At 61.2% G+C, this 12,610-nt stretch overlaps 1 protein-coding gene across 1 annotated transcript in view; it reads right to left on the minus strand.

Moving 5' to 3' along the window:
* Window positions 1–12,610, minus strand: part of CABIN1 (calcineurin binding protein 1) — a 98,109-nt gene that overhangs the window by 31,417 nt on the left and 54,082 nt on the right. The window contains 1 exon segment of the mRNA XM_089894244.1: window positions 6,975–7,088. Within this exon segment, the coding sequence (XP_089750370.1) occupies window positions 6,975–7,088 (114 nt within the window).

A 12,610-nucleotide genomic window follows, 5' to 3' on the forward strand; every position in this document is an offset into this window, starting at 1 on the left:
CGGTCCCCCATCAACCTGGCACGCGGCCTCACCTCCCAGGGCAGGGCTAGATGCCCGTGGCCCCTGCCCAGGCCACCATCCTGCTTATCGCCAAATGGGCCAATCCCAGTGTGGAGCCAGCGCTGGCCTTCCGCCCTTCCTCCTCACAGGCACTGCCGGCTGCCACCCGCGGCTTCAGCACCAGCGAGCACAAGGTCCACATCCCTCCTCCGGCCTAGACTGGCTGTGGGACCTCGGCCAAGGCACCTCACCTACTGGCGCCTCTGTGAAACGGGACTAATAATCCAGCCACTGCGTGGGTTGGCCTGTGGCCCCTGCATCTTGCTGTCAACCGGCCCAGGGCCTGGCACAAGCTGGTTTAACACCCAGGCGACACTCGCCTCGAGGTGTGGGCAGAGGGACGAGCCGAGGTGGAAGGTGATCGGGTCCACAGCCAGGCCCGAGTGGAGGGAAGGTGACGTGGGCGGGACCAACTTCGGAAAAGCGGTCGGTCTGCTGTCAGGCGGGCGCTTCCTCTCCTGGCTGTCTTGGCCCCGGCCCAAGCGGGCGGGCAGACTCCACACTGGAGAAGCCATGCCAGGGCACCCGCAGGCCGGAACACCCCACAGGGACACGCCGCGTGGCTTGTTTACTGCCAGGAGGCAGCACAAAGCCCCGCTGCCAGGGGCGGGTGCGTATAATTAACTGGGTGGAGACCAACACCTCTTCCCTGGGTTGAGCCTCCAAAGGCCCTGAACTTGAGGCTGGCGTCCGGGGGCGGTACCACTGGCTCAGTCAACGGGTGTATGCAAGTGAGGCAGGGGCTGCCCACGGGCCCACCAGGCGCTGAGCTGGAAGGGCGGGGGAAGAGGGGCCGAGTCAGGCCCCGCAACAGGAGGTGGCTGTCCCAGGCACAGACCCCAGGGCCTGGCCAGGGCTGGGCGCCCCCTCGCTAGGGGCTGCTGCTTCCTAGCTGACCTCGTCCCAGGGACCTCTAGAGGGCGGGAGGGATTCACACTTACCAGGCACACCCGCCTGCCGGGCACTGTGCTGGGGGAGCATCAGGGGGCAATGGCAATGCTGTTCTAGATGAGGCCCCCACCTAGGGATGCCCAGGTGCACTGAGCTCTAGAGGCCAGGCCCTGCCCAGCACCACAGGCTCTCTCCCTGGGGGAAGGGTGCTGGCTGAGGCCTGGCCTACACAGTGGGCCATACCTGGGGCTGGGCCATAGCTGGGGCCCAGAGGCCCCTGGCCTGGGAGGTGGGCCCGTTGCACCTGCCCCTCCCTAACACCGGCATCTGCAACTGGGTGGGGTTGGGGGACCCCCCAGGTCACACAGCCAACCGGTAGCAAGTCAGAGTAGGATCAGTGGGACGGATTCCTGCCAAGAAGCACGGGGTGCCAGGGGCTTTAGAGACCTTCTCTCCTTCCCCCAGCTCTGGCAGGTAGCTGTCTGGCAGCTGGCTGCCCAACCAGGGGGCCCTTCCTCCCACATCAGGGCCCTCAGTGAGCCACCAGGCTCCAGGGCACAAACACTTAATGAAACAAAGATGACTCCTGATGACTGTATCTCCCATCAGTTTAAGCAACTTGGAGTAAGGACAAACAGAACCACAGGGTGTGTGGTGGCTGCCGAGGAGAGCGCACCAGAGCCCAGGCAAAGGCACAGGCCTGGGCATGGGAAGGTGCTCCAGTCTCCCTGGTCACCCCACAGGTGGGCCAAAATGAGAGTCTCCTTCGGTTCTGAGTGCCTGGAGGGGCAGGGCAGTGGCCGGCGGGAAGGCACCTGGCCCAGCTCGGCAGAGCCGTTAGGCATGCGTGGGAGCACTGGGTAAGGAGTGCTTGTCGTGGAGCCCCTGGCACCGGGGAGAAGCAGCCCTCCTGTACCAGTGAAGAACTGAAGCCACCAATCCACGGGGGAGAGGGCGGGTAGAGGCGCCCCGGGACAGCCAGGCAGTGGCATCTGCAGCCGTGACAAGGAGGAACACAGCCGCACCCACAGGCACTGACGGTAGCGCCTAGACACACAGAAGGGGGCCCAGGTGGTGGGCGGGGATGGCGACATCCACATCTAAGGCTGCCCCACTCAAGCCAGGGCAGGCCCTTCCACCCTCCAGCCAGGTCCCTTCTGGTCCCCAGCACTGCCCTCTTGAAGCACCACCGGATCCGCAGACAAGCCCCAGGGCCCGGAGCAGGCTGACTTCCTGTCCTAAGGGTGAGTTGTGTGATTGGCCAAGAGCGTGCCGAGGGCTCCTGTCCACCTATCATGACCATCCTGCCAATGAGCAACCCCATGCCCTGTGTGGGCTGAGTAAGGGGTGAGTGGCTGGGAGCCAAACCCACTGGGGCCTAAAGTCTGTGCTTTTCTCGGTGACGATGGGGCCCTGGGACCTGCCCTGGGGGCCGCCAGCCACCGCCAGCCGTGGGCTGCTTTCCATGAAGAGGCGGGCCTCTTCATGGGGCGGGAGCAGCCGTGGTGGAGGCCCCGCAGGCCAGCACTCCCCCCCCACTCCCTCAAACTCAGGCCACAGCCGCGGACGCCTGCACAGCCTGGGAAGCAGGAACAGTGCCGGCCAGGCCCTCGCTCCCTTTGCTTCTTTCACGGTGGCTGGAAACTGGGTTGAAACATGAAAAAAAAACTTGCTTGCTAAAATCAGCAAACATTTTGGGGAAGGAGGGAGAGCCATCTCTTCTTTGGTTACTATGGGAACGTTTCGAATCAACTACCAGTGGGAGAGAAGTTTGCCCTGGACAGAGCTCCAGCCCCCATGGGCCCCCCACCCAGGGGCGCACACACCTGCCCAGGAAGCCGTGGAAACTTCCAGGCACTCAGAGACAAGCCCGTGGCCTCTGCTTTCCTGGTCTCCTCTGCCCAGGGACGGACAGCCCCTCTCTGCAGCCCCCTCAGGGCTGGCACTGGCTCAGAGGGCTCCCACCCCCAGGTCCAGCCCCGCTTTGCTGCCTCCCACCTAGGCCTCTGTGTCCTCCATGGGGTCCCAGCTCCCTGCACAGTCGTCCTGAGGAGGCACCGCTGAGTCATGTGGCCACACGCCTTCTGCCCGTCCCTCCCCAGGGCCCAGGCCAAGCCGTGCCAGGGCGGGGAGGGCCGCAGGACTTCAACCAGCAATGTCCAACAACTCCTGGCTCTGTTCTGGCAAAGGCCAGACCGTTCTGCCTGTCGGGAGAGGGCGGGGTGTGGGGCCCTTGGGTGGGGCTGCGGCCACTCCGGACTCAAGCCCGGGGCCAGGATCCAGCCTGCCCGGCACATGGCCCACAGACGGGATTTTCCACGGCAGAGAAGGGGTGGGTGGGAGCCAGTACCTCAGTCAAGTCTTTGGGGCGGGGGGGTGATGGAGATGCGCCAAGTTCGTTGCTCTCCCTCAGATGCTCGTCCCACCGCATGGCTGGGCCGCTGTGCACCAGGCCTCTGCCACAGGGCCCAGGGCACCGGTCCCCTGTGCACCCAGCCCTCTGCCCGGCCCCTCATGCTCCCCGAGAAGCCCCGGCCGGCACAGCCTCAGCCCCGGCCTCCCTCTGGCCCCCTCCCTGGCCAAGCAGCACCCACTACCCATGGGAGCCCTGCCTGCAGTCAACCGGACTCCTTGAGGGTCCCGCTCTCTCCCTGTGCCCCACAGCACGCTACAGAGGCCCGCACGACCGGGCAAGCACAAAGGGGCGAGCCCGCGAGTGTCCTGCGGCAGGGCCCACGGCAGCCGGTGCTGGCCGCACCAGGAGGACGTGCTTGGAGACGGGATGTCAGGGAGACGGTCCACAGACCCACAGCGAGCGCCTCCTCGGGACCCAGAGGACACACAGCCACAGGCGGCCTGCACCCCTTACAGGGAATGTCCCCAAGACTTAGTGTCGGCGAAAAAGCCCAAGTTACCAAAAAGCACCCCCCCATACACATATACACGCAGGCATATTTTTTAAAGCAGAATGACAAACTTGTCTGATTTGGTACACGTACACTTGAGAAAAGGGAGTAGCCGGCCGCTCACAGAGGTACCTCTAAGGAGGGCAGGAGGCCTGGGGTGGGAGACTAAGGGTGTGGGCTCTGCTGTGCGTCTGAACGGTTTGCAATGACGATGTGGCCCAATGACAATGCGGCTCACATGATTTTCAGAAATCGCCAGTAAAAGTTAAGAGGCAGGTCTCCTAGCCCAGGCCCTGAGGATGAGGGCACCGCCCAGGGTGGTGGGGGTTTGGATGGCCCTGCCCTCACCTCCCCACACCTGCTCACAGGGCCAGTCCCTGCCCCGCCCCCACCCCAGGCCCGGGCAGTAACCCCAGCACTGGAAGGGAGAAGAGCCAGCCTGCTCGTCCTGACCCCCAGCCCAGCTGTCAGCCCAGCCCATTGGCCAGGGCAGCAGTCAGCCAAGGGCTGCCCTGAACACTCCTCGTAAACAAGGCAGGAGGCATCCCTCCTGCTAAGATCTGTCCCACAAATGCGTGCAGGGCCAGCACTCCCTGAGGCGCTGGGAGCGAGCTGTGGCTGGAAGACACGTCCACCCCGAAGGTCCAGCCGCAGCAATGGCAAGGCCAGAGTGGGTGGTTCAGCACGGGCCGTGCTGTCACCAGCCAGCCTGAGTGCCTGTCCCTCGGGTGCTGCATAAAAGGGGGTGCCATCACCTGTCTGCCCTCTGCCCAGAGGTTAACCTTTCACTGCGATGCACAAAGAAACAAAAGCTGACCCAGAAGAGGCAAAACCGTGCAAAACGTCCCGTTCAGCCTGTGGGGCTCATTTCTGGAAGGCTCTGGAAACCACGGGAGGAGCTGCAGGGAGCAGGCATCTGAGGGGCTGGCCTCCTAAACTTCCCTGTTAGGAAGGCTGATGCCTGACCCGGAAGGAAGAAAGGGGGGTTGGGTCCCTCCTTGCAACATTACTGCACAGGCTTTAAGGGCAAAGCACCACGGGGCGGGGGGTGGGGGGGGATGTGGGCACGGGGGGCAGAGGGAAACTTTCCCGGAGCACCGACCATGCACCAGCTCCCAAGTGAGGCACTTCCCCTTATCTAACTGGGTCCTCAGTCACTCTTCAGGCCCACGTGTAAGGAGAGCAAGCAGGAGTTCAGGGGAACCAAGCCACCTGCCTGACTCTCACTCTGGTTCAGCAACTGCAGAAGAAAGTTTTGCAGAACACTGAAGAAGGGCCCCTTTCATTAATATAGAAAGAGTTCTTATAAATCAATAACAAAAGGGCCAATAATCCAATAGGAAAATGAACCTGAGTAGAAACTACACAGAAAAAATTAAAACTGCTTACATGACATCACAGTCCCACTCACAAAGAACGCAAGTGTTTTTCACCCACTGAAAAGCAAACATAAAACCATTTAATAATAGAGAAAGTCAGTAAGTCCAGGGTTGGGGAGGAGCTGGATCGGAGGGTAGCATCTGCTAAAACTTCAAGGCCCCACAAACCCCTTGCCCCGGGAATTGTCTCTCAGAGTGTATTCTAGGAGTGGACCCCCGACGCGTGTGGAAAGACATATATACCAGTATTGTCTGCAACAGTAGAAGACTGGAAACAACCTAAACGTCCATCAATAGGGGTGGTTAGTAAACCTTGGACATCCACATGGGAGGACCAGGCAGCTATTAAAAAGAACAGCAAGTTCAAAAACACCCTCCAAGGGCTTCCCTGGTGGCGCAGTGGTTGAGGGTACGCCTGCTGATGCAGGGGACACGGGTTCGTGCCCCAGTCCGGGAAGATCCCACATGCCGCGGAGCGGCTGGGCCCGTGAGCCATGGCCGCTGAGCCTGCGCGTCCGGAGCCTGTGCTCCTCAACGGGAGAGGCCACAACAGTGAGAGGCCCGCATACCGCAAACAAACAAACAAACAAAAAACACCCTCCAAGACACACGCTTAAGTGAAGAAAAACCAGGGGCAGGAGCACGTGCACTTTGCCCTTGTGTGCGTCTCCGGGCGTGGGCTCCAAAGCGGGCAGGATGAGGGACAGTGGCTGTGGCCTGGGCATCTGGGTGGGAGGGAGCATCTCTTTCACAACAAACCCCTTGGTACCATGCAGATTGATCTACCACTTGTCTATAAAATACCCATAGGGAGAGGGCTGGCAGGAGCAGGGCTCCCAGGCTCGGAGCCCCTGCCCAGCCCCTGCTCAAGCCTGGGAGAGGAGAAAAGCCATGAATCCAGACACCCACCACCCGGCCGGCTCTCAGCAGGGACCTCACTCTGCCCATATGGCTCAAGAACCAGCCTCTGCCACATCCCTCCAGGCCCCCCAAGACCCCCTCGGCTCCTGTCCAGGCCAATCCTGCCCTTCGGCTTCTCTAGATGTGACAGGGAAGCAAGGAAAATACAGAAGAAACCAAAGCTCAGAGGATCCATGTGACATGCCAAAGCCACCCAGCTGAGGACAGGTGAGGAGGATGGGTGAGCACCCATAGGTGGAGCAGAGTGAGGGGCCAGTGGTCTCTGTGCAGGGCAGAGCAAATGCGGGAGGCCCAGGCCAGGCGGGTTGGCCAGGAGGGGCAGATGTGGGCTCTACGGGGCCTCGGGGATGGGCCATGTCTTGCCTGAGGGTGGGTCTCTACCTCGCATGGAACGTCAGAGCTGGAAGCGCACTGAAGACCCAGCACTGGCCACACTCATTTTTTTTCAGCAGCAGACCAGCCTCCAATCAGAATCTCCAGGTGCCCAGGACCCCAAGGGGAAGCAGGGCACGGGCCTAGAGCCCCTCTCACCACTGCCCACCGCGGCCCCAGAGAACCACCGAGCTCGTCCAGGCCTCTCCCCATAGCTGGCAAATCGGTGCCCAGAGGGGGCAGCGACCTGCCAGAAGTCGCTCGGCAAGCAGGGCCTCACTCCCGAGTCTGGCGCACTCTCAACTATGCCACCCAGCCTGCCCTCTGAGGCCGCTGCCATCCCGTGTCCTGGGAACGCCCACGCCGGGGTCCATTCCCACACCTTCCTTCCGTGAAAAGCGCTGGCAGCCAGCAGCCGCGGAAATCAACAAGGCAAACTACTCACGTTGAAGAAATTGGTCTTGTTCCTCTCACAGAAGAGCCCCTGTGCCGGCATGTGCTGCAGCTGTTGCCACGGGATACCGCTACCTAGCAACACATCGCGGGCCCACTGGAGGTTCTGGGGAAGCAAGAAGTAGGTTGGAAGTGAGTGTGTGGGCAACTCTGGGCGCCCACGGAGAAGGGAGGCGGTCCCCTCCTTCCAGGCTGCGTGGGCAAAGCAGCAGCTCCTGCAGACATCCATCCCACAGCGCCCGGCGGCCCCGGCCGCCGGCTTTGATCATCTGGCTGTGGGGTGCGTTTCAGGAATTGGTTTCTTGCCTAATACAGCTGACCTAGGAGACCGTGGCCTCAGACTGCCTGAGGAGGGCACAGACAGGGACGCCTCACCCTGACAACTTCACAAGCTGCTGCACGGACCCAGCACCCCACCTTCTGCCAGGGGATGCCCCCACTGGTCCAAACGGTCAAGCCTGACTTGTCAGGCTGTCGGCTGCCACCGTGAGCCCGGGAGACCTGGGGCTCTGCAGGACGCCGGGGATGCGTGCTTGTTGGGACGGGGTGGGGGGGCTCTGTCCAGTGCTCAGGCCACTGCTCTCTGGGCAGTGGTGCCTCTTGGTGGAACCCAGGGCACGGTGAGAAGCCGGGCCTTCTCATGGACTGGAGAGCACGCCTTCCCAGCAGAGCACAGACAGCGTGGGCCCAACTGCGGGCCTGTCAGCCTCCCACAGACTCGGCAGACAGCAGGCTCTGGGCAGCCCCCAGGTGGGCCAGACGGAACTGACCAACGGCTCAGGAGACCTTATCAAGGTTCACATCCGAGGCCCCAGATGGAGCTGATGGGGACAAGGAGACCCGTGGGGAACGGACAGCCAACAGGCCAGTGGGGGCACCTGACCTGCCCGCATACCTGCAGCTTCGCAGTGGGGTGGGGAGACGTGTGCCACCCAGGCAGAGCACGTGACTGTTACCCTCACCACGTGGAACTGCCAAGGAGAGCGGCCTCCAGCGCTGCCTGAGGTCCAGAGCCAGTAAGGGCGGAGCAGAGCCTGCATTTGGCCCAGGCCGGAACCCCAAGGCCGGGATCTTCCCTAGGCCCCACGGGGGTTGGGTGGGGTGGGGGTCATGTCGCAGACCTGCCTCTGCCTCTGCCTTGTGCTCGGCACCGCGCTCCCCCAGGGACGCAGGCGACCCCTCTCAGGCCTCATGTGACCTGGCCCCACTGGCCGGGCTGGAGCCCCTCACCGGCTCAAGGGCAGGGGTCCTGGTGAGGGGCTCTCCTCTGCTTGAAGGCGCCCCTCCCTCAGAGCAGGCCCGGCCCATCCCCTCTTCTGACCTCCAAACCCACGTGCCGCCCCACTCACCCCCACAGCCCTCAAACAGCCTCGTCCACCGCCCCGCTGTCTGTCAGCCCCGAGGGCAGGGACAGACTGACCTCTTCACTGATGGCTCCTCAGGGTCTAGATCAGTAGGGGGTCCATAGAAAGGTGGGACAGATATTTGAGAAAAGAATCAAAGGAAGGAGACTTCCTTAGTGGCGCAGTGGTTAAGAATCCACCTGCCAATGCAGGGGACACGGGTTCGATCCTTGGTCCAGGAAGGTCCCACATGCCATGGAGCAACTAAGCCTGTGCACCACAACTACTGAGCCTGCACTCTAGAGCCTGTGTGCCACAGCTACTGAAGCCCACACACCTAGAGCCTGTGCTCCACAACAAGGGAAGCCACCGCAATGAGAAGCCCGTGCACCGCAATGAAGAGTAGCCCCCACTAGCTGCAACTAGAGAAAAGCCTGCGCGCAGCAACTAAGACTGGCCGCAGCCAAAAAAGAGAATCATCAAAGGAAGATGGGCAGAGTTTGAGCTTGAAGGAAATGCAGCCCATCAAGCCGAGGGGACAGACTAAGGCCCAGAGGCAAGAAGGAGACTGAAACACACACTGGGGAGGGGGGAGCCCAGGGCACTGGAGGGGGCAGAGGAGCCACCCACCCAGGGCTCAGCACACCGGGGAGCCCAGGAAAGGACTGCTTGAGCACTCAGGAGCCGGGGAGGCCAGAGCATGAGGTTGTTCTGTGGAAAACACACCCCCCTGGTCTCCCGGACAGGCATTCAGAGGTCCGGGTCTGCTCGCAGAGCTACACGCAGGTGCGGGGTGGTGCACATGGATCTTTGTGGAAGTGCCTGGCAGCCTCGGAGAGCTGGACCGCCTCTCTGGGCCTCCACTGCCCACTTGGAGGGTGGCGGTGGCCATCAGGCCACACCTAGCATCAGCTGGAGAACCCCAGGAATGCAGACAGGAAAGCAACTGTGTACACACACAGCGCCTTGGGGAGAGCTCCCTGCCCTTCCCACACCTTCTCCCAGGAGCTGGCCCTGCCGCCGCCCCTGTTCCGCCCTCCCACTGCTGAGCGCTAAAGGGAGGCAGCACTGGGAGGTGGGAGGCAGCACTGGGAGGTAGGAGGCTGGGGTGGGGGTGAGGCCAGAGAGCTTCTCTCCCAAGTTCCCTCCCTGAGGGGTTGCCAAGTGTTGGCCACCAAAGGGCAAACACTCCAGGGGCACTGCGGCTGACCCAGGCCTGCACTGCCCACCCGGCCCAGGCCCTTGTCTCCTTCGTTAACGGCTCTTCAGATCAGCGGTTGGATGGTGCCATTGCGACCTGCTGGGCTCCCACGGCCACCCCACTGGCTCTCCCCACAGCCGCCCGAGTCTCACACACGGCCACACACGTCCCCCCCTCCCCCGAGCCTTGCGACACTTTAACCTCACTCAGAATGACGCCCCACGACTCCTTCCCACCTAACCGGCCCTCCTGAGCTCTGCCGCCTCCTGGCCCTCCCCTCCTGCCCGGCTAGTCACACAGGCTGCGGGCTGAGCCCCATCCGGAGCATGCATGTTGGCTGTGTGTCCACCTGGAGGCCTCTCCCCGATAGCTCCTCGCTGGGCCCTCGCCTGTCGGGTCTTTGCTTAGAGAGGCCTCCCGGGCGCCCTGTCCAAATGGCCACACTCCTGCACCCATTCCTACCCACTTCCTCTCGCCCCACTCTCCTCCCCAGGGAGCCTGCTGCGGAATGCGTGAGCGCCCTGGAGGGCACGCCAAGCATAGGCACTCCTGCCATGTGGTGGCCGTGGGACGACGTGGTGATGGGTTCACCCCTCTTTCCAAACGTGAACAACAGTATCTGTGACGCACATGGCTGGCAGAGGGCTTGACCTACTCAAATCGATGGGCTCCACACCATGGAGAGAGGCCCATCTGTCCCGCTGACTCTGGTCCCAAAGGCACAGCACTCTTCACACCACATGGCACAGACTTTGAAGTGCATAACCAAGGTTCCTAAGCTGAGAAAAACATCGAGTTCTCACTTTATAAACCACACAAGTAAAGCCTGACAAGAACCTGGCTGGGGTCTGCGTGGAGAGGCTGGGGGGTGGGGGGCATTTTATGTGCCCAGAGGGGAGCAGGGCTGCAAGCAGGTGGGCAGCTCTGCGCTGTGGCCACCTGCCCTTGTGATGCCGGGTCCTGGCCCCGATCACTCACACGTGCCTACAGAAGGGCACACAGCCTGTGCAGGAGGGTCAGTCCCTTCACACCTGCCCACTCCTCAGAGGCTCTGAGGGTCCCACACGTGAGCTGGTGGCCCAGAGGATAGAGGACTGCCCAGAGCAGAGCACAAGCCGACAATGAATCGGTCAGGGCTTTCCCAGAGATCTCGTGGTGGGCACAGCTCTGCCAACCCTCCTGGAGGGGGCAGCCCTAACCAAACAAGTCCTAAACAGACACAGGCCTGGGCTCTAGCCCACTGCAGCAGGGTGAAGGGGCATCTCAGGGCACTTGGATCTGCATTTCCCTGATGGGTAACGGTGTGGAGCATCTTTTCTTGTGCTTATTGGCTGTTTGTATGTCTTCTTTGGAGAAATGTCTTCTTTGGAGAAATGTCTATTCAGACCCTTTGCCCATTTTTATTTATTTATTTAAATGTATTTATTTATTTATTTTTGGCTGCATTAGGTCTTCATTGCTGCACGCGGGCTTCTCTAGTTGCGGCGAGCGGGTGCTACTCTTCGTTGCAGAGCACGGGCTCTAGGTGCGCAAACTTCAGTGGTTGTGGCACGTGGACTCAGTAGTTGTGGCTCACAGGCTCTGGAACGCAAGCTCAGTAGTTGTGGCGCACGGGCTTAGCTGCTCTGTGACATGTGGGATCTTCCCAGACCAGGGATCGAACCCGTGTCCCCTGCATTGGCTGGTGGATTCTTAACCACTACGCCCCCAGGGAAGTCCCACCCACTTTTAAATTGGGTTGCCTTTTAATTAACAAGTTGTAAGAGTTCTTTACATATTCTAGATACAAGTCCCTTATCAGATATGTGACTTGCAAATATTTCTCCCATTCTGTGGATCATCTTTTCACTTTGATAGTGTCCTCTGAAGCACAAAGGACCCACCGGGGCCCCTCTGCTCCAGGCAGCCACCGGACCCATGAGATGGCAACGGGGAGATGCCACTGCCAAGCCCACAGGCGGATTTGATGAAGAAACAGGCTGCTGTTGAGCCCACACGGCAGGAAGCGTTTGTTACCCAACAGCTGCGTGGGAAGTGGTCGCTGCTGCTCAGTGACTGATTCAGCTGAGAGCTCTGGCCACGCCCCCAGGACTGCGGGCTGCCTTGACAGGTTCCCGCGCTCAGCCCTCAAGGCAGTGAGGTATTCACAAACTGCTCAGCAAAGCCTCTGGATGAAGCAACTGGCAGCCCACGCTACCCCCAGGGCACGGCCAGGCCCGGGTGCATATTGGGGGCCCTCCATGGCCGATGCAGGAGAAACGGGGGCTCACGCGTCGAGACAATGCACCCTCTGGGAGAACCACATGGCGAATCTGGGCACACAGTGACCGAGGAGATGCAGAAATGGGGTGTGATGCCCGAGGAGCAGACAACCTTGGGCAGCCTCATCTCCGCCACCCGGTCCAGCCACCCCACCTCACCCCATGGCCGCCACAGACCATCACAGGGGACCCAGACGACGTGGGGGAATTCGAGGAAAGAGTAAACGGCCAACTGTGAGCATGGACACACTCAGGACGTTGGGGGGCAGTGGAGTGACAGGGCCTGGGCTCCCAGAGCCGGGCTCCCTGACTTCAAGCAGAGGACACGACCCCCGATGGTCAACGGTGTGAGTGCTCAAGAGCTGAGAGAAGAGACACACGCAGCATACTCTCTGTTATACTGGCAAAACTATGAATAGCCCCCCTCCAATTTTTCTTTAATTTTGACATAAATACTCTTTTTCACTTTTAAAAAGCCCACTCAGCAAGGGAACAGGTTGTGGAGCCCTTTATGGGCACAGCTCCTGTGCTCAGATTAAAGCCATTTAAAGGGGAGGCGGGGGTGGGCGCGCCGCAGGCCTCTGTGGGGCCCACATTGCAGCCCAGCTCTCCCTCACCCAACCCTGTGACTTCCGCCACCCTTCCCTAAGAGGCGTCTTGTACCCTACATCCCGCCTCAGCAACTGCTTCTGGAGAAGGGGAGCATCAGCCACAGGGCCCCCACAGACTGTTCAAGTGGGAGTTTTATTAAAATCCAGGTCTGCCTGGGTCTAGAAGGCCTGGGCACTGGAGGTCAGGTGCACTGCTGAGTGCAGGCCAGGCC

Source organism: Delphinapterus leucas, chromosome 14, assembly GCF_059928025.1.
Source record: "Delphinapterus leucas isolate spDelLeu-1000000601 "Yukka" chromosome 14, BTC_Dleu_Yukka2, whole genome shotgun sequence".
NCBI classification, from domain to species: Eukaryota; Metazoa; Chordata; class Mammalia; order Artiodactyla; family Monodontidae; genus Delphinapterus; species Delphinapterus leucas.